The 18,646-nt window shown below is 47.4% G+C and overlaps 3 protein-coding genes across 4 annotated transcripts in view; 2 read left to right on the top strand and 1 right to left on the bottom strand.

The window, feature by feature from the left end:
• The window catches only part of grna (granulin a), a 9,570-nt gene extending 5,688 nt beyond the window's left edge, over positions 1-3,882 (bottom strand). Inside the window, 11 exon segments of the mRNA XM_079746337.1 lie at positions 1-56; positions 428-525; positions 643-873; positions 970-1,126; positions 1,271-1,377; positions 1,638-1,719; positions 2,024-2,152; positions 2,544-2,681; positions 2,976-3,116; positions 3,610-3,626; positions 3,629-3,882. The exon segment at positions 1-56 is cut by the window's left edge and continues 85 nt beyond it. Coding sequence (XP_079602463.1) covers positions 1-56; positions 428-525; positions 643-873; positions 970-1,126; positions 1,271-1,377; positions 1,638-1,719; positions 2,024-2,152; positions 2,544-2,681; positions 2,976-3,116; positions 3,610-3,626; positions 3,629-3,677 — 1,205 coding nt within the window. The 5' untranslated portion in view covers positions 3,678-3,882.
• Positions 3,883-4,405: 523 nt separating this feature from the next.
• slc25a39 (solute carrier family 25 member 39) lies at positions 4,406-12,796 on the top strand. 2 transcript variants are annotated; one of them, XM_079746345.1, is made up of 12 exons: positions 4,406-4,547; positions 5,872-5,977; positions 6,170-6,229; positions 6,648-6,692; positions 7,731-7,840; positions 8,153-8,220; positions 8,856-8,980; positions 9,380-9,553; positions 10,102-10,211; positions 10,745-10,826; positions 10,941-11,021; positions 11,455-12,796. In XM_079746345.1, exons 2-12 carry the CDS (start codon positions 5,878-5,880, stop codon positions 11,568-11,570), a joined length of 1,071 nt encoding a protein of 356 aa, XP_079602471.1. In that variant the 5' UTR covers positions 4,406-4,547; positions 5,872-5,877; the 3' UTR covers positions 11,571-12,796. The 2 variants fall into 2 exon arrangements, with proteins under 2 accessions (XP_079602471.1, XP_079602472.1); XM_079746346.1 differs by lacking the exon at positions 6,648-6,692.
• Positions 12,797-13,296: 500 nt separating this feature from the next.
• rpl3 (ribosomal protein L3) lies at positions 13,297-18,326 on the top strand. The gene is made up of 10 exons (XM_079746340.1): positions 13,297-13,322; positions 13,976-14,168; positions 14,421-14,589; positions 14,975-15,110; positions 15,504-15,690; positions 16,185-16,345; positions 16,765-16,866; positions 17,184-17,279; positions 17,570-17,689; positions 18,192-18,326. Exons 1-10 carry the CDS (start codon positions 13,320-13,322, stop codon positions 18,234-18,236), a joined length of 1,212 nt encoding a protein of 403 aa, XP_079602466.1. The 5' UTR covers positions 13,297-13,319; the 3' UTR covers positions 18,237-18,326.
• The last annotated feature ends 320 nt before the right edge of the window (positions 18,327-18,646 follow it).

The following is an 18,646-nucleotide window of genomic DNA, read 5'->3' on the forward strand; positions in this document are numbered from 1 at the left end:
GGGTTGCATGTCTTGCCATGCGGACAGCAGTGTATCAAGTCCTCACAGCATACGGCCTGGGGGGAATGTGGAGGAGGAGAGAGGGCTAGAGTAATATCAATGTACAATAAGGTGTGATGGTGTGACTGTATAATATCACAGAGAATGATAGAGCATCTCCCGTGTTGATGTATGCAAATCTGTCTTTTTCAATGCAGGTGGTCGTGGCTAAAGTTATAAAATACTAGCAAATATAAAAATGGTAAATTTTAATAATTGAAGTACAAAGGTAGATCTTTGAATACGTAAAATTAAAACCCAATATTTTCCTATTCTTTCACAAGACATGGGGCATGACCTCAGTTTTAACCTACATTCTAACTCTCCCTGCACACATTTACTTTATTTCTGACCGTTTCAAAGTCAAAGGTATCAGAATACGGCGTACCTCCGGTAACGGACAGCATCCCCACGCTTTGTGAAGGGTCTTACAGCACGTCTCTCCATCCAAACAAGAGTAGGACTTGTTGCATTGGATATCGTTACCTAGGGAACATGCATCCAGGGTGCAGACCAATTTAATACGATATGGCCCAGAATGCACTTTGTGATTTAAATAATACTTAATAATATTACAGACACTCAAAGACGTATTGGTTATACCAGATGTGGTTTCTAATGAGAGCAGCTCTGTAGTGTCCTCCATTGGACCAGCAGGGGTCCACTCAGTGGGGGACTCCGTGGGGGTCTCAGTAGGGGTCTCAGTGGGGGTCTCAGTGGGGGTCTCAGTGGTCACCTCACTTGGGGTCTCATTCGGGGTCTCAGTGGTGATGTCACTGGGGGTCTCAAGGCTCTCCTCACCAGAAAGAGCCAGGACTGTCTCTTGTTCTTCTTCTGCAAGACGGCCACAAACAAGTCAAGCATAATTCATCCACAGTTCCCCACATGTGCACAACGATGTGTCTGTGACATCTTTTGTTCATTTTGTACCACTTTCGGCTCTTTCCCATTCGGCTATCCTCCTTGCATGCAGCTTGGCCCACATCGGCGTCTCCTTCTTGGTTGACAAGGAAACACATTTGGACTGTTCGACATTACACACACTGCCCCGTGGGCAGCAGTGTGCCATGTCCTCACAGCAGGTGGCCTGGACGGGGAACAGAAAGGCATGGTGGTGGGCCAAGGAAACAGAAGTAAAACTACACGGCTACACGGCTACACTGCCAATGCCGCGTTTGACTCATTTTCAGTTCCGCTCGCAGATGCAGAGTACGGAGTCTGACGGCCGTACCTCTGGGATGGGGCAGCACCCCCAACTGCGGTCGGAGTTCTGACAGCAGCTGGTCTCCTCTGGACACTCTGATTCGCCGTCGCTGCAGATGACCGGGCTGACAAACTCTGTAACAGTCGGGTAAATAAACATAATAGATAGGTTATCAGTGTTAGAAAGTAGATATTGAGATTTCCTTCAGAACAGAAGAAACAGTATAATGAAATTCCGATAATGGGATGGCAACAAATTGCAGACTTCCAAACTGTATTTGCGGTAAGATAATGGCAAAGAACATAATGACAGATGACATAGTTGGGGAAACCATGGCTACAATTTGCTCTTCTACGGAGCTTGATGCTTATGTGGGTATGAAGGGAGGACAAACCTTTTCTGATACACAAGCGACTGTCTGCGCTACAACCGTGTCCTTCGGGACAGCAGTGTTTCCCATCGCTGCACGAGATTCCCTGTTGTCGGGGATTGATCGCAGACATAATGAAATACAAATCGTACAAAAAGATTACAGACATTCGACCCGATACATCATCGGATCCCTTCAATTCGGTAGTAACTGTCCTCTACCTGATGTTCTCCCTGAATTCATGCGTGAACAGCACAAACTCCTTCACAAAGCCTTCATCTCAAACATCAATCAAGGCTCACTTGTTCAGAGTTCACCTAGACTCTGTATGGCTGCCCAGCCTTACTGCAGCTGGACGTCTAACCCATGTTGCTGTTCAATTGTCCCATAACCTAACGAGGTTAAGTCACCTTGGCGAGGGGGCAGCAGTTAAACCGGGTCAGGGCCTTCAGACAGGAGTACTCCGGCGGGCAACGGGACTCATCAGGACAGATGTTGTCATCCTCCTCCGTGTCGTACGACCGCACCATCCTGAACGACTGCAGAGGTTGCGTAGATATTGATCGTAATTATCTAGAATTATCCACATCAAGTTATATAAACCTTGTTTATAAATGTATACATTAAACCGTGTTTATAATAACTGATCGTCCTTCTTGGACCTAGAGATGTCTTCCTTCCACTCTCTAACTGAAAGGTGTTCTGGTAGTTTGCATTTGCGTTGCCACTGTAACCACAAAGTGTGAAACTGAGGCCGCACTAATCTCCTGACTTCCCTGTGTAGATTCCTTGAACTGTCATCTCCCTACAGACATGTAACTACGACTACATAACACATAGCATGTGATGAGCCATGCATGTTGTATGAACGAGTGTATCAGTCACGTGTCATTATTGAGACACTGGTGTTACTTGACATGGTGACCTTACTTTGGAGAGCGTGGACGGGGGGGCAGAGTGTCCCTCCACCCAGGGGACGGACGTGGTGTCGTTCACGCAGCAGGAGGCTTCCACGTCGCAGCGGGTGTCCCCCGGGCAGCAGTGGATCCGGTCCTCACAGCACACCGCCTGCACAAAGGCTCAACTGTAGCCGCCGCCGTCGTTTGACTACCAAAGCAGGTCTGATGTTCGTATCGCACAGCGGCGACCGCTAACCCGGTCATAAAGGCATTAAAAAAAATTCAACCTCACGATAACGATGTAAATACCCGTGGTGTATCTGAGGGGAGGAGATACCCAGCACGGGGCTTTAAGGTAGCCGTACTGGTGTGTAAAGATATGTAAATAGGGAGCGTGTGGATCATGCGGTCCACGGTGTGAATGGTGGCCGTAGGCCTGCTGTGCGAGTGGATCTCAATGAACCTGCTCAAATGGACAGCAGGCGAAGTCGCTCCCTTGGCTGCTGCAGCATGTGTGGCCCTCCACACAGCCGTCCGCGGCAGGGCATTCCTCCGCCCAAACCAAGGCCGGCACCACCCAACACATCAGCATCCACGTCTGCATCTGAACAAGCACAAGGGGGGGGGGGGGGGGGTTGCAGGCTTCAGCCCCAGATTATTCACACTGTGTAGTGGTGGGGCTGTTCATGGAGGATCAATTAGGCCTCATTGTTAGCAGTTAGCGGTCAATGTAATCATTTTTTTAATTCAGATATAAGACTACATGGTGAAATAGTTTGTAATCCATCATATAACGTTAGGCTAATGGAGGGTTAAACAGGAAGTTTGGTGTGATTTTAAGAACATTCTGCCCATGCATTGTTGTAACAACTGGTCTGTAATAAAGCGTAATAACATAATTAATTTAAATGTAATTACGCAGTACAACGACAACGATTGCAATCAAAACAGTGTGACTTGCTTTGCAACCCACATTAATAAACTTATATTTCATCTTGCAGGTGAGACAATACAACTATCTTAAAACAAGTAAATCCAAGGACAATTATGTGAAGGGTTTAATATTAATTGCTGCAATTCAACATAGCTTGCCTTACCTTCGCTGTTGACTTATGGCTGCTGCGAGTTGTGAGATATTTTGGATTTCCCCTTTCCAAAGTTTCATCAGGAGTTTTATATATTGCGCACACCCTCGTCAGAAAGGACCATCCCACTCGACAGGGGATCATTATCGTATCGTATCTTTCCATCTTCATAACGCATACATTTCAGATTTGTGTGTGCATGAAGACCGACTCTTTGTTTGAGTTTGACCTTTTGTTGGGGCAGCATTAAAACGATTTTAGTTGTTGTTAACTTTGTTGACATGTGAAAGACGCAGATCCGCCGGAGAGGGGGGCGGAGCCAGCGGCACCCAACGTCACTGATATCAACAGACGCACTGAGAAGTGAAGCGGAATAACGTGATATAAAAATTAAGTTTTTTTTTAAATGATCACGGGATGAGTGCTTTCATTTTTAAAAGGAAGATTAAACAATCACTTTGAATGAACCCTTTTCATACAGTTCTATAATTAGATTAGATTTGGGGGTTTGTTGATAATTTTGATCAGGCAGAGGCTGTAACGAGAGCCATTTAGAGAGAGTTTTTCTCATTTATGTTATAACACTCGCTAAATAGTTCTGGCAGAAACTGAACAACCCCCCAGAATACTCTACAAGAAGAAGAAGAACGGTGGGCTTGCATAACCCGGTCGTCATTGTTATAGGTATCTCTCATGACCTCGGCCAGACACATGTTGCATGGACAGCTCCCCTCATCGCGAGAGTTCAGCCCGTTCAGTAGACATCGACATCGCGTGGTATCGCGAGAGTGAAGTGTTGCAAAACAAGTTGTCTGTATCGGACGTCGGATGACATTAATGAGTGAACCACGGAGGCAGCGTGCTACATATCATTCAATATTAGCACTCGTCAGTGCTAATACGATGGGTGAAAGCACGTTTTCTTCACAACGACACTCTTAGTGAAAGGGGTGAGTACGCATTGGACGTTTTAATGGATGTAATTGATGTATTAGCATGTTAGCTGCTAGCTCCGAGGACAGCCTGCGCCGGTACAACATGTCCCTGAGAGACAGCGGCTAGCTCGGCTAACAGCCAGACCCAGACCATTCAAACGCATCGGGATGGTTTGAAAGGTCTTGATTGTTGGTCTTGATGGTCTTGATGGCAGAGCTGGAGTCTCCACATCTCCCCCATGTATTGGTGAAAGAGCAGATCGCATTAGTAGGTGTGGGTAAGCAGGTATAATGACATGGTGGACCTGAACTGGTCTGGTGGTTGAGGCTAATGGGAGGGTCACAAGGTGGACCTGAACTGGTCCGGTGGTTGAGGCTAATGGGAGGGTCACAAGGTGGACCTGAACTGGTCTGGTGGTTGAGGCTAATGGGAGGGTCACAAGGTGGACCTGAACTGGTCCGGTGGTTGAGACTAATGGGAGGGTCACAAGGTGGACCTGAACTGGTCCGGTGGTTGAGGCTAATGGGATGATGGTAGGGTTCGGGTCCAGGTTGTGTGTTTGACAAAGTCCATTCATATAAAATATATGAATGCAATACATGATGTCTTATTTATGTCGTTAGATAGTACCATATAAGTGCGATGCTGCATGTCACACATCTGCCAATATTTTCCAAAACATTAAGTACAATTGAGTGCTTTAAAGTCACTGGAATTCATTGTTTAAAAGCTGAAATAGATTCCAAAGATCACTATATATATTATAGCTATTTATATAAATATTTTTTTTGGTATTTAGGTATAGATCACTAAATGAACATACCAATAAAATGGTAGACTGATACGAATGCAGTTGCCCTAACTCAAACACTACAATAAGTGTAATGATATTGTCAGTGTAATGTAGTAGTTGGACGGATACCCTGAGGCGACTGACGATGTGCTACAGAAAGATAAGCTATCAGTGTGACAACAACATCAAACCCAGCCCTTCAGCCCTAGTCCCCGCTGGGGCACAATCATTCGAATTTATTATGTAGACCGTCTAAAGGGGATACAGTTGACACGAGCAGTGTTGTTAATCCCTATCACGTTTTTTAAGTATTTGGTGATAAACTTGGTTATTATTAACTTCTGGCTCAACACTTCCGGATAATGAAATGTGCAGAAATGCAAAATGGAAGTACATTTCTATTTTATATTTCCACCGATCTTTCACTGCTGCGTGTTGCCTAACCATTAGCCAAGCACAGGGGTGGCTGTCCTGTTTGCGCTGCAGTTGTGTTATTGCCTATGGCCGTGTTCTGCGTCTTATCTCTCCAACCCCTGATGAGGCAGGTAGCCATGATGGGTGAGCGTGCTGGGAGCGGCCCTGTGACTGGGATCTCCCCAGTGCAGCAGATGCTGGCGTCTGGCACAGGGGCTCTCCTCACCTCTCTGCTCGGTAAGAGATGAGTCGGAACAACTGCACACACCTCACACTGAAGCACCTATACCCGTTTGCTGACCTAGTTTCCCTGATTTTATAGGAACACCCTCCATGTTGCGGCCAATGTTTTGAATAATGTCCCAGATTTTAAGAGAAGTTGAACCCAAGCATCAAACGTGTAAACACCTGCTGTCCGTTTGCTTGCAGTCACCCCTCTGGACGTGGTGAAGATCCGGCTGCAGGCTCAGCAGAAGCCTCTCTCCCAAGGTAAGACAGCGCACCACAGGGCCCTGTGTCCATGACGATGGACACAGGATCCTCAGGGGGGCCCCTAGTGGGACCCCTGGCGTCTACGTTGTCTCGTTATCGGTCCCCTTTGTTTTCCAGTTGTCAGTTATTCTCAGTATCTTTTACTCCGGTTTCAGTGACACCCTTAACGTCGTTATGATCCGTTTTTTGAGCAGTGCCGCCGCGTGTGTCGAGTCCTGCTTTTGTTAACACGTCTTCGCTTGTCTTCTGTGTCTGGCTTTTCCCTCTCTCTCTCTCTCTCTCTCTCTCTCTCTCTCTCTCTCTCTCTCTCTCTCTCTCTCTCTCTCTCTCTCTCTCTCTCTCTCTCTCTCTCCCTCTCCCTCCCTCTCTCCACTGTTCCCTCTCTTCTGTCGGGCGTTCTGCTCTGATGCTGTAGCCTGCGACAGAGCCCGCAGGGGTTGTGTCGCCCGTCCCACCAAGTGTGAGTATCCCGACGGACTCGACACCAGGACATCTTCTTTCACTGGCATCATTTCTTTCATGTTTAACAAGGGTTTCATAACGATTAGTAATTTTGATTCCTGCATATCACAGCACTGCCTTGTGTCTCACTAACCAGCATGGCTAACTAACGCACTGTCTTTTCTAATAAGCCAATAACGAATATCACTAACAAATCTCAGATTGCTTGGGTCAGTCGTTTCTGAAGCTATATGGGTGTAGACAGGCCAGCTGTTCAGCTCCCCTCCTTCATTACAAAGTAGACAATGCTATCTGGGCTTGGAGCTATCGTCCCTCCTCCATCGATACAATGTTATCTCTGAATGGGAAATTCAGCAGATATAGGTAGCATTTGATCATCAGCATTGTAATACAATGTTTTAGGTACATTCTGCTTGAAACGCATGTAACGTGGCGAACTGCGCCCTTTCCCGTTGCTATTCTACTATATTCAGTTTTCTAAAAGCACATTTTAAAGTATGTGCAGAACCAGGATGATCTATTATAGGGGTTGAGTGTGTAGGTCACTGCGTTGCTGTTCTAATGCTGGACTAAACTGAATTTGAGTTAAGTTGTTTCACATAGTTCCTCCCAGGTACATTTGAATTTAAGTAAATAGAAACACTTTTAACAAAATTAATCTTAAGTGAGATGCTTTGGCTTGCTACTTGGCATACTATCTGTGGTAGTGGTTAGTTAGTTAGTTAGTTAGTGAAACATTTATTTTTTCTGCTTAGGTTTTTTCAGTTGTTTAAAAATAGCAGAGAGTAAACAGGCCTTGCTCCTGCTGGCTGCGGGGGGCATTGACTTAGTTGTAGTTCTATCTTATCTCTATTTACCAAAACATTCAACCTTGAAACATAACCTCCACAACACCCAGGCTGCCTAGTCATCCTGTGTCAGTATTGTGTGTTGTCTTCACTCAAAAGAGAATGGTTTGGATTTGCTTGCTTTTCAAACCCAGGTAACCTTATACATGTGGTTTAATTAACGCTTGTGTGTCCGTGTCTTATCACAGGGAAGTGCTTCCTGTATTGTAACGGCCTGATGGATCACATCTACGTGTGTCGAAATGGGAGCAGCTGCACCAGCCTGTACAGGACACAGACACACTTCAACGGCACCCTGGTGAGTCTTTGGAGTAAAATGGCCGCCGCTGCAGATCGCTGTCACGGCTGAGTCAACACCAGTTAATCAGAGTTACAGCTTAACAAGCCAGAGCCCCGACATGGACAGTGTGTGGCTGTCTGAGTGGCTTGGCCTGTACTACCACACTGGCTTACCAGCGTAAAAGTCTTCATTCTAATTTTGTAGACTATTGTGCCTTCATGACCTGGGTTTGTGTGTTGCTGGGAAGAGGGTGTAGAAGATGGGGACTCGTTTGGGGTGCATTGGGTCGCTGTTGTCTCTCATTGACGGGTTTATCTGTCGTCTGAACAGGACGCCTTCGTGAAGATCACCCGCCGGGAGGGAGCCCGGGCCTTATGGAGCGGCCTGCCCCCGACACTGTGAGTGGCCGTCCGCAGCCCACATGTGCCCCCTGTGTGTGGCTCATATTGAGGATTCATAGACTCAGTGACGGGCTGATACCTATAGTTCATCACAGCATGGTCACCAATGCTGTGCTGAACTATAGCCGTCTGTCCATAGTGAGACCCAAACCCATTTCACTGCTTTCACCTCACAGTTTAGTTTTGGATTATTTAAACATTTTTAATTAATACGGCCCACAGCCCACATGTTCCCTTGTATGAGGCTCGTTTTTAGCATGGTAAATACTACCCTAGTATTACCATCCTAAATACTATCCTAGTATTTACTATTTACTCGTTATGGGCTGATGCCTATAGTTCAGCACAGCATTGAACACTAATGCTGTGCTGAACTTTAGTCATTTGTCCATAATGAGAACCAAGCCCGTTTCATTGCTTTCAGTATAGTTTCAGTACAGCATAGTTTTGGGGTTGTTCAAACCATTTTCAATATTCGAAACATTCCAATATTAGAAACCTTCCAATAATAGAAACCTTTCGAGTAACCAGCTGCCAGCGTCTCAAAGATGCCTCAAGCATGAAGGTGTGATGTTTGATATGGATGGTGCCCTAAAGAACGTCTGATGAGGATGCTTTGCGCCGTGTTCCAGGGTGATGGCGGTGCCTGCGACGGTCATCTACTTCACGTGTTACGACCAGCTGAGGGACGGCCTCCGCTACAGCCTGGGTCTCCATGGCAGCCACGTCCCGCTCATCGCTGGCGGCCTCGCTCGATGTAGGTCACCAGACACAGCACGCGGCCGACAAAGGATGGGGATCAAACCACTCGGGGTCTCTCCCTCCCACTTGCGATTGACAGGCAGGATGGACTATTCCAGCCAATCACTGATGAGATGACCTGATTGTTCAGAAATGAGACGCTGGAGTATACTTAAATCAAAATGTTCTCACATAGATCAGTCCACCAGCCTATCCTTCGGACTGTAGCAAACGTTGCTCATCACACATCTAGGTGGACACGCCCACTTGTGATGTCACTGAAACACAGGAAAAGGCGGATTTTACAAATGGCTTGTAATGGCTAATCACACTCACACCTGGTGGCATGACATCCCCCCCCTTTTCAAATCAAAAGCGTCTTCACCTACCTGCTCTCCTCTGTTCTGGCCACCAGTGGGCGCCGTCACAGTGATCAGCCCTCTGGAGCTGGTGCGGACCAAGATGCAGTCCAGGAAACTGACGTACCGCGAGCTGAACGTGTGCATCCGCTCGGCCGTGGCCCAGAGCGGCTGGCTGTCGCTGTGGAAGGGCTGGGGGCCCACCGTGCTCAGGGACGTCCCCTTCTCAGGTGAGCGCACCTGAGGCCCGCAAGAGACTCAAGACTCACCTGTTCAGAGTTCACCTGGACTCTGCATAGCCTCCTTCCCTTAACCCCCCCCCCCTCCCACCCCACACACACACCCCTCTTACACACTTATTGTATGTTGTGCGTCCTGGCACTTTATGTACACCCTTATTGTATGTTGTACTTCCTGGTACTTAACGTACTCACTTATTGTATGTTGTACGTCCTGGCACTTAAAAATAGTACTTAGCCTTGTGTAGCGTCTTATCCTAGCTGTCTCTGTTGTATACGGGGAATGGGTTAACCTAGCGAATGTTAGTGCTTGGCACTTGGTTCTATGAACATCCTCACCCCCCTTTCCCTCTGCATCCGTCCGTTGACGGGTGTCATTGACTTTGCATGGGGCGATCCCGAAATGCATTGTGGGTCCGTCCGTTCCGTCGGCTCCGTCTCTTGCGTTCAGAAGTTGAGAACGCAAGAGACGCCCCCCCCCGTCCCTGTATCTTTGTGTGACTTTGTGTCTGTTTGTGCGTGTGTTTGTGTACGTGCAGCTTTCTACTGGTTCAACTACGAGCTGGTGAAGGAATGGCTCCACGAGCAGCGCTTCATCTCCCAGTCGGACTTCTCCATCAGCTTCACAGCGGGAGCCGTCTCTGGAGCGGTGAGTGTTGGGTTTGACTAGTAGCCTAGCCTAGCGTAGCAGTAGCCTAGCGTAGAAGTAGCCTAGCGTAGCACTCTAGCACAGCGTAGCATTCGATAAGCAAATCATACTCTGGGTCCTCTCTAAAGGAGATTAGAGGCAGCTAGATGTAACAAAGGTGGCAGCTATTCAGCTTAATTAGCATCTAATTATAGTAATGATATTGTTCTGCAGTATTTACCTTGTTCATCATTCAATTCAATCATATTTGTATAGCCTTTAATCACAGGTACAGTCTCAACCTGCTTAGCAGGTGTGTTTATGACACACCTGCTAAGAACCACAAGACACACATGAACCATGTGTGTCACACACATGAACCATGACACACATGAACCACACACATGAACCACAAGAGAAAACTCCCTTAATTATCAAGGAAGATATTTAGAGGAGGAACGCAGAGTGAGGGAGCGTCTTTGTGTTTCGGTTGTCTTCATACTTTCATTCATGTGTAACCGTGAAGTAATGAATTATATTCATGCATTCATCAGGTGGCGGCTGTCCTCACTCTGCCGTTTGACGTGGTGAAGACGCGCCGACAGATCCAACTGGGGGAGATGGAGACACTGGGAGGTCCGTTAGCTAAACCGGCGTTAGCTTTAGCTCATAGCATGGACTGTTATGATGGAGGTTATCACAGCACCACGATGGACAGCGGTGTGATTAAAGTTGTCCTCTCCTCCCCAGTTCCCCTGAAGAGGTCCAGCAACACCTGGCACATACTGAAGGACATCTGGGCGGAGTCAGGACACCGCGGCCTCTTCGCCGGTACGCCTGCTTTCCCCTGACATGTCCTGTACCCCCATAAGGGGTAACCCCATGAGGGGTTCCCCCATAGAGTGTGACCCCTTATGGTGGTTTAATACGCCCTCGCTTTACACCACTGGATTCATTATTTACAACATGACTGCATTTTATTAAATCAATAATTTTGCAATCGCTAGTATGCCGATGGCATGTGCAGTACCTTTTAGTTTTTGCTCCGTACAAAAACCTAGTAAACGATTTATACAGGCAACACCACCTTATCAATTTCAGTTACTACTGTATGACTATTATTTAGGAGATGGCTTTTTCTGTAATCCAACCCTGTAGCAACTACTACGGCATTAAATCAGAACAGCACATCACCATGGTTATATTTCAACGTTTTTCCGTTCTCATGTCCCTGTATGTGCACTGTTCTGCGTTGTGTTTCCAGGGTTCCTTCCCCGGGTGATCAAGGTGGCCCCGGCCTGCGCCATCATGATCAGCAGCTACGAGTTTGGAAAGGCCTTCTTCCAGGAGATGAACCTCCGAGAGAAGCGGCGCCCCTGAAGTGCTCCCCTGGTGGCCACAGCGCCCCCTGGTGGCCATAACGCCCCTTGGTGGCCACAGCGCCCCCTGGTGGCCATAGGTGGCTACTACTCCCCTGCAGTACCTGTCCAAGCCGCTTGTCCGAATGCTTTACTTCATCTGGTCGAGGACCAGGATTGGCTGGAATGGCTTTGATTCGAACAGCATGTGCAAAGCCTCATTAGCCTGATCTGTCTGTCTGCACTTCTTTGCTTTTTATACGGGCGGAAGTACACTATGCCCTGGTGGGCGATGGACCTGAGATAAAAATGTAGAACTCATTTCCACGTGGTGTTTTGATGAGCCAAAGAATCTGTGTGATACTTTGGAAACATCTGCTAGGTTTATTTAAAGATGTTTTACAGAGCAGGTTTTTACGCCTGCTTGAGCACACTTCCCGCTATAAATAATAAACATAAAATGTAAAAAGTGACATTTTTTAACAGACTGCGACCGTTATGGGGTTAGTCGTGTTAATTACCAAATGATGAACACTGAATTTGCATAAATCATGTAGCATGAATTGATAATGTGACATGTCTTTTGAAACGCTGTTTAAATGACATTCAACTGCATTCACACAACAGACTGCGATAAGAATCCTTTATGACAAAGTATAATGTACCAATATTGCAAGAATAAGAGTTTTTTTATAACATACAGTATGTTTTTTTTTTTTTTACATAACATTGAATCAATCTTCATTGGTTCATTAAATTATTTCACATTTCATTGTTTTAAACTGAACAATCTAATTGTTTGGTCAATGGATTTGATCATTTCCAACATAAGCTGTTAAATGAAGAAAAAATATATATACACACACACACTATGTAATTAAATAAAAGCCTATATCAACCTCAGGTGCATAAGAATATAATAATATCCTGGGTATTTACCAGTTATCCCATTTTGTTGTCATGGATGCACTAATGTCAGGGTGGCTGAGATAAATATTACATTATTGATTATTTAACCATTATTACAACATTAATTCTCAGAAGTTAACTATGGCACACTTTTACGAAATCTGAGAAGTAGGGGTTTACTATAGTTCTTTATTTTGTTTAGTTTTCATTTAAATCCAAGTAAGGTCCAGAGTTCGGTAATCAAAAGTTCTGAAGACCATAAAATAAATGTCTTGCCTTAAAATAGTGTATTTTCTTGTCCAATAAATGGCCAATGCTTATTTGAATGTGTGACAGACGTTCTCTGTATAAATGTAATTCTCTGAATAAAATAAAACTTATTGGTCATGTGCTATAATTCAAGGGCCTTCACATATTTTATAACCAATAAATCCCCATTTCACGTTCATGAGAATACAATTCGATGATTGATATTCATCCAATCTTTATTCTCGTCCTTAAATGTAACTTAAGTTGAAAGTCTCTTTAACTAAAACCTTTTAGCAGTATGCAACAGAACTGAACTAATAATTAACCAACACATGCTTGAACAATGTGCACCATCACGGATGCTAGAATATGAATGTAAAAGTGAATCACTTGATCTCCAAATAAGCCAATAATATCTCATGGCCGAGATTTGTAACATGCTGCCTGTTCTCCCCATATAATAAAACGTGAATACCACATCGACATCTATCGGGTTCGGTAGGGATGAAGTGGGCCGGGTCCAGCGTGCCCACGTTAAATCTCGCGATACCTTTTCTGTATAAATAGGCCGCTTCCTCATACCACTGTCTCTTTCATTCGGCTCTGAGACAAAATGGTGAGTTTTCAATGCCATCTCTAACAATGTTTATCTCGAGCATCCTTATGATGTACCACCCTTTGATCCCTTGGTTGTGTTAACTTATTGTCAGCCGTTCTTCAATGCAGATTATTTATTGTAGGTTGTTATATTTAAGGTGATATTTACACTGTTAGTGCGTGGTCGTTGCATGTTGAAGCTCAGCCAAAATGGCGGCGGTACTGTCGCGGTCTAGGCCCTCAATATAGAGTAGTTCTGTCAGTAATAACAGTCGTTAGATAAACTCTTGAATGCCAACCTATTATCATATTAGAAATGCATACGCTTTATGTGCTGTTTCTTGTTTTTAATGTGATCCAGACCTGAATAATGGGCTTCTATTCCATGTGCGACTGCTCAGTCTTGCAAGCCTTTCCATGTGTCGCCTGTCATTTTGAAATAGTTCGTTATGCTAATAAAACAATTAAAGTATTTAATTCAGTCAAGCTGATGTGTTTATTAGTGAGCCTGCCTGTGATGATCCAATCGACGGGCGGACATAATGGGTCTCTGATCCTTGCTGAATGTCGATTACTGAGCGCAGTCTTAACAGACAACTAGCCCGAAAAACTACTAACTCTGAAAATCTGAAATATCACGGTGCTGACCACACTGCCTCCCTCTTCTTCCAGTCTCACCGTAAGTTCTCGGCTCCCCGCCACGGGTCTCTGGGCTTCCTTCCCCGCAAGAGGAGCAGGCGTCACCGCGGTAAGGTGAAGAGCTTCCCCAAGGATGACCCCACCAAACCCGTCCACCTCACCGCCTTCCTCGGCTACAAGGCCGGCATGACCCACATCGTCCGCGAAGTCGACCGACCTGGCTCAAGTGAGTTGGCTCGGATTACATCCGTGCACTTATCAAAAGGACGTATCAAAAGTTGTGTTTTTTTTTTTTTTTAGTTTGAGCTCTGCCTGTGATGATCCAATCGACGGGCGGACATAATGGGTCTCTGATCCTTGCTGAATGTCGATTACTGAGCGCAGTCTTATTACTATTAGCCCAGTTTTGTTTGGTCTGCCACCTTTTTATTGATGAAATATCACCCCAGTCTTACAATCAACATCTCTGCGTCTCCAGAGGTCAACAAGAAGGAGGTGGTTGAGGCAGTCACCATTGTGGAGACCCCTCCCATGATCGTGGTCGGTGTTGTGGGCTACATCGAGACCCCCCGCGGTCTGCGTGCCATCAAGACCATCTTCGCCGAGCACATCAGTGACGAGTGCAAGCGTCGCTTCTACAAGAACTGGTGAGTCTCCCGACCCAAATATGATCCCAAACATACTGACCGCAGAAGCATGTTGGCTGCCCAGTAAACGTAAACATGGTGAATGTGTTTACTGAGCCAGTCTAACCCCCATGGTGGCCTCCGAACGGCAGCTCCTCTCATGTTCCTCGTGGACTGACGAGCTCCAGGCTCCTCTGGCCGGTGGAAAGTGCTTCTTAGAAGCCGTGCCATGAGCCGAAACCCCCCCCAGAAGCTGCAGACGCCCCTCTCGTCCCCTCGAGGGAGAGAGGGCGCGCAGCCGGCCCGGTCCCTTCCTCTGACCCCCGTGGTCACGAAGGGCCGGCGCCAACCCGTTGTGTGTCTGCTCCCCTCGTCGCGCCTCCGCCCTTGCATGGCTCGTGAACAGGTACAAGTCCAAGAAGAAGGCCTTCACCAAGTACTGCAAGAGATGGCAGGACGACGACGGCAAGAAGCAGCTGGAGAAGGACTTTGCGTCCATGAAGAAGTACTGCCACGTCATCCGCGTCCTGGCCCACACACAGGTGGGTCTGCTGCACCTTGCCTCTCTCTCCCTGGAGAGGATGGTGGAGAGTCTTCTCTGAACAGTTGAAATGTTACCTGAAAATATTAGCCAATATGTCAAGCTACCTGAGATGGTTGTATGGGAACCGGTCGGACGCTCCACTGATTCTGGTGTCGAGCTTTAAGCAGGATAGTCTTAAGTGAGGCAGTCCATAATGCCCAGCTACCTGAGTTTAGTTTATCGTGTTGGTGATGAGACCACGGAATCCTGCGTCAGGCATGGCGCCCGATACACCGTGAGGATTAATTTTCCAGCTGCCTTCCTTCTGAAACACGACAGGCGTCATTACGCAGTAACTCCAGCTGATGCCCTTGTTCTGAACCTATCCACGTCTCCTCTCTCCTCCGTGCAGATGAGACTCATTCCCATTAGGCAGAAGAAGGCCCACCTCATGGAGGTGCAGCTGAACGGCGGCTCCATCTCGGACAAGATCGACTGGGCCCGCGAGAAGCTGGAGCAGTCGGTGGCCATCACCACCGTGTTCTCCCAGGACGAGATGATCGACGTCATCGGAGTCACCAAGGGACACGGATACAAGGGTGAGTTGAGGGAACGAAGTCTGCTCATGGCACCTTGTTTAAAGCGAGGTTTGTGCTCAAGCAGGTGTAATTACCTGCTTAAGTAAAACACTTTCCTGACATAAACGTAGCAGATGTTGCCAAACTATCAAGATTCTTTGGCTCATCAAACGTCAACAGATGAGGGAAAGGCTTTGCACAAGCTGTACAGAGAATAAGTTCTAGAGCTTATAACGAAGCACCCCTTAACCTCCGACCTTAAGTCAAAAGTGGGGCCGCACTGGATCGTAACCTGGTTCAATGTTTGGTATGAACTACGTGTTCCATTCCAGTGCTAGAGTAATCCTTCCGGCGAGGCAGGGGAGCTGTGCCTGTAGTGGTCGCTCCCTGTTCACTCCCTGGGAACAACGTCCCGTCTGTTACCCTACCGTCTGTGTCGCTGGCCGGTGACGTTGCTCTCTGGGAGCGTCAACCCTCTGGCATTGTCTTTAATGCACATGTCTCCCTCTTCCCAGGCGTCACCAGCCGTTGGCACACAAAGAAGCTCCCCCGTAAGACTCATCGTGGTCTGCGTAAGGTGGCCTGCATCGGGGCCTGGCATCCAGCCCGAGTGGCGTTCTCTGTGGCCCGTGCCGGTCAGAAGGGATACCACCACCGCACAGAGATCAACAAGAAGGTACGCCATGTTCATGTCGAGCGGGGGTCCGTCCAAGGAACTTCCTAAATGTTCCTGTGAAGCACCACATGGGTGTACTGATTATGAATAGTGTGCTAGGTGAGGTTTTAGCCGAACCCGCAACCCAGACTACCACTGCAGTCACTAGTTGCTCCGTCTTGTGTTCCCCGTAATGCGCACTGTACGTAACCTGGTTCAATGGTTAGTATGAACTAGTCGTTCCATTCCAGTGCTACATTAAACCTTCCGGCGAGCCAGGGGAGCGATGTGCGTTTTGTGCTCGCTCGCCTGTTCCCTCGCTGGGAACATTTGACCTCACAGGGGGTCTCTGTGACCCGTACCCGCTTGACCTACTCCAGTCCGGCTAAGCAGTTCTGGTTCTGAAATTGCCGTCTTAACGTGTAACGCCTCCCTTACAGATCTACAAGATCGGCCAGGGCTACCACACCAAGGACGGCAAGCTGGTGAAGAACAACGCTGCCACAGAGTACGATCTGTCCAACAAGAGCATCACCCCCCTGGTGAGTTCACGCTGTCTTCAGACCGAAAACCCTCCAAGTCAATTACGGCTGCAGGCACAAAGTCCATAGACGGAAATTAATCAGAGAATTTTGTTAAATTAATTGATTACAACTGACCACTTGGGAGCTTAATGTTGCAATTGAATTGGCTCATTGTTTATTTAAATAGTTCTTGGGGCCCCTGAGATGTCCCTAGACTGGTGACTAGTGATGCCCTTGGTTGCTGCAGCCCCCCCCATTGACCCTAACACCAGGAGCTCGTGTCCGGTCGGAGCCATGTTGTCGCCCAGTGTACTAACCGCTCTCTCGACCAATAGGGTGGCTTCGTGCACTACGGCGAGGTGACCAACGACTTCCTCATGCTGAAGGGCTGCACCATCGGCGTGAAGAAGAGGGTGCTGACCCTACGCAAGGTGAGGCCTGCTCGGACCCCCCCCCCTCCAGGATAGGCTTTAGTGGCGCAGTCCACTGCCCAGCTACTGGGTTTAGTTAAGGTGTTGGTGATGAGACCACGGAATCCTGCGCCAGGCATGGCGCCCGATACACCGTGAGGAGTAATTTTCCAGCTGCCTTCCTTCTGAAACACGACTTGCCCCTAGTTAATGATCAGAATCATTTGCCTGGCTCGATCTGAGCCTAACTACATCTCTCCATGTCTGCTGACTCACTCACTGTCCTCTTCCCCCCCCCCCCCCGCCTTCAGTCCCTGCTGGTCCAGACCAACCGTCGCGCCTCGGAGAAGATCGACCTCAAGTTCATCGACACGACATCCAAGTTCGGACACGGTCGCTTCCAGACCATCGAGGAGAAGAAGGCGTTTATGGTACGAGTCGCACTAGAGATGACCATCAGTGCTGGCGTTGAGCTGGTGTTGGCGTGCCACTGCCCTAACGCACCTGGAACTGCACCAATTATAACTAGTTTGAGCTGGGTGGTTACCTGGAACTATAACACAAACGGGAGTTTCTCCCAACTTGTGTTCCTAAGTGTGCCAATGACGAGGTTATGCACCAAATGGGTCTACTGATTGTTGAGTTTGAAATCTCATTGTTATTATTGGAAACCCAGATCGCCCTTAGTTACGCGTTTCTCCATTTTTGCCCCTAACCGGGGCCGCACTGGATCGTAACCTGGTTCAATGTTTGGTATGAACTACGTGTTCCATTCCAGTGCTAGAGTAATCCTTCCGGCGAGGCAGGGGAGCTGTGCCTGTAGTGGTCGCTCCCTGTTCACTCCCTGGGAACATTCTACCTCGAGCGACCTACGGTCTGTGTGGTGACTAGTGTCCGTCTTCACCGCTGACGTCTGTCCTCTTCCTCCTACAGGGACCACTCAAGAAGGACCGTCTGGCCAAGGAGGAGACGGCCTAAGAATACTTTCCAGAAGCTCTCTCTGGACGCGTTTGATATGTCAAACTGTTCTGCAGAGTTCTTTAATAAAAAGACCAAACCACCAACGAACTCTGCTGTCTCGTTTTGATGTGATGTACCGACACCCTCAAGATGGTGGAAATATCTGGGTATAGATCTTTAAATGTACTTGCCATTGTAGGTCAATCTTGAACAGGGATGGTTATTTGATGATGTGGCTGAATAAGTCCTGACCCGTGTGGCTTGACATTTATGATAATCTGGGTCACCTTAATGTTTTTCTGAACTGTCATTCAGTTGCCAAGTTTTGAGTTGTACAGCAGAACAGTAACCTAATTAGTCCACTGCCCAAGCCTAGCTTCAAAATTCGGGCGTACTGCTTTCTGACTCATCTTCGGGAGGTGCGGCAG

The sequence above is a fragment of the Pollachius pollachius genome, assembly GCF_949987615.1.
Source record: "Pollachius pollachius genome assembly, chromosome: 11".
Lineage (NCBI taxonomy): Eukaryota > Metazoa > Chordata > Actinopteri > Gadiformes > Gadidae > Pollachius > Pollachius pollachius.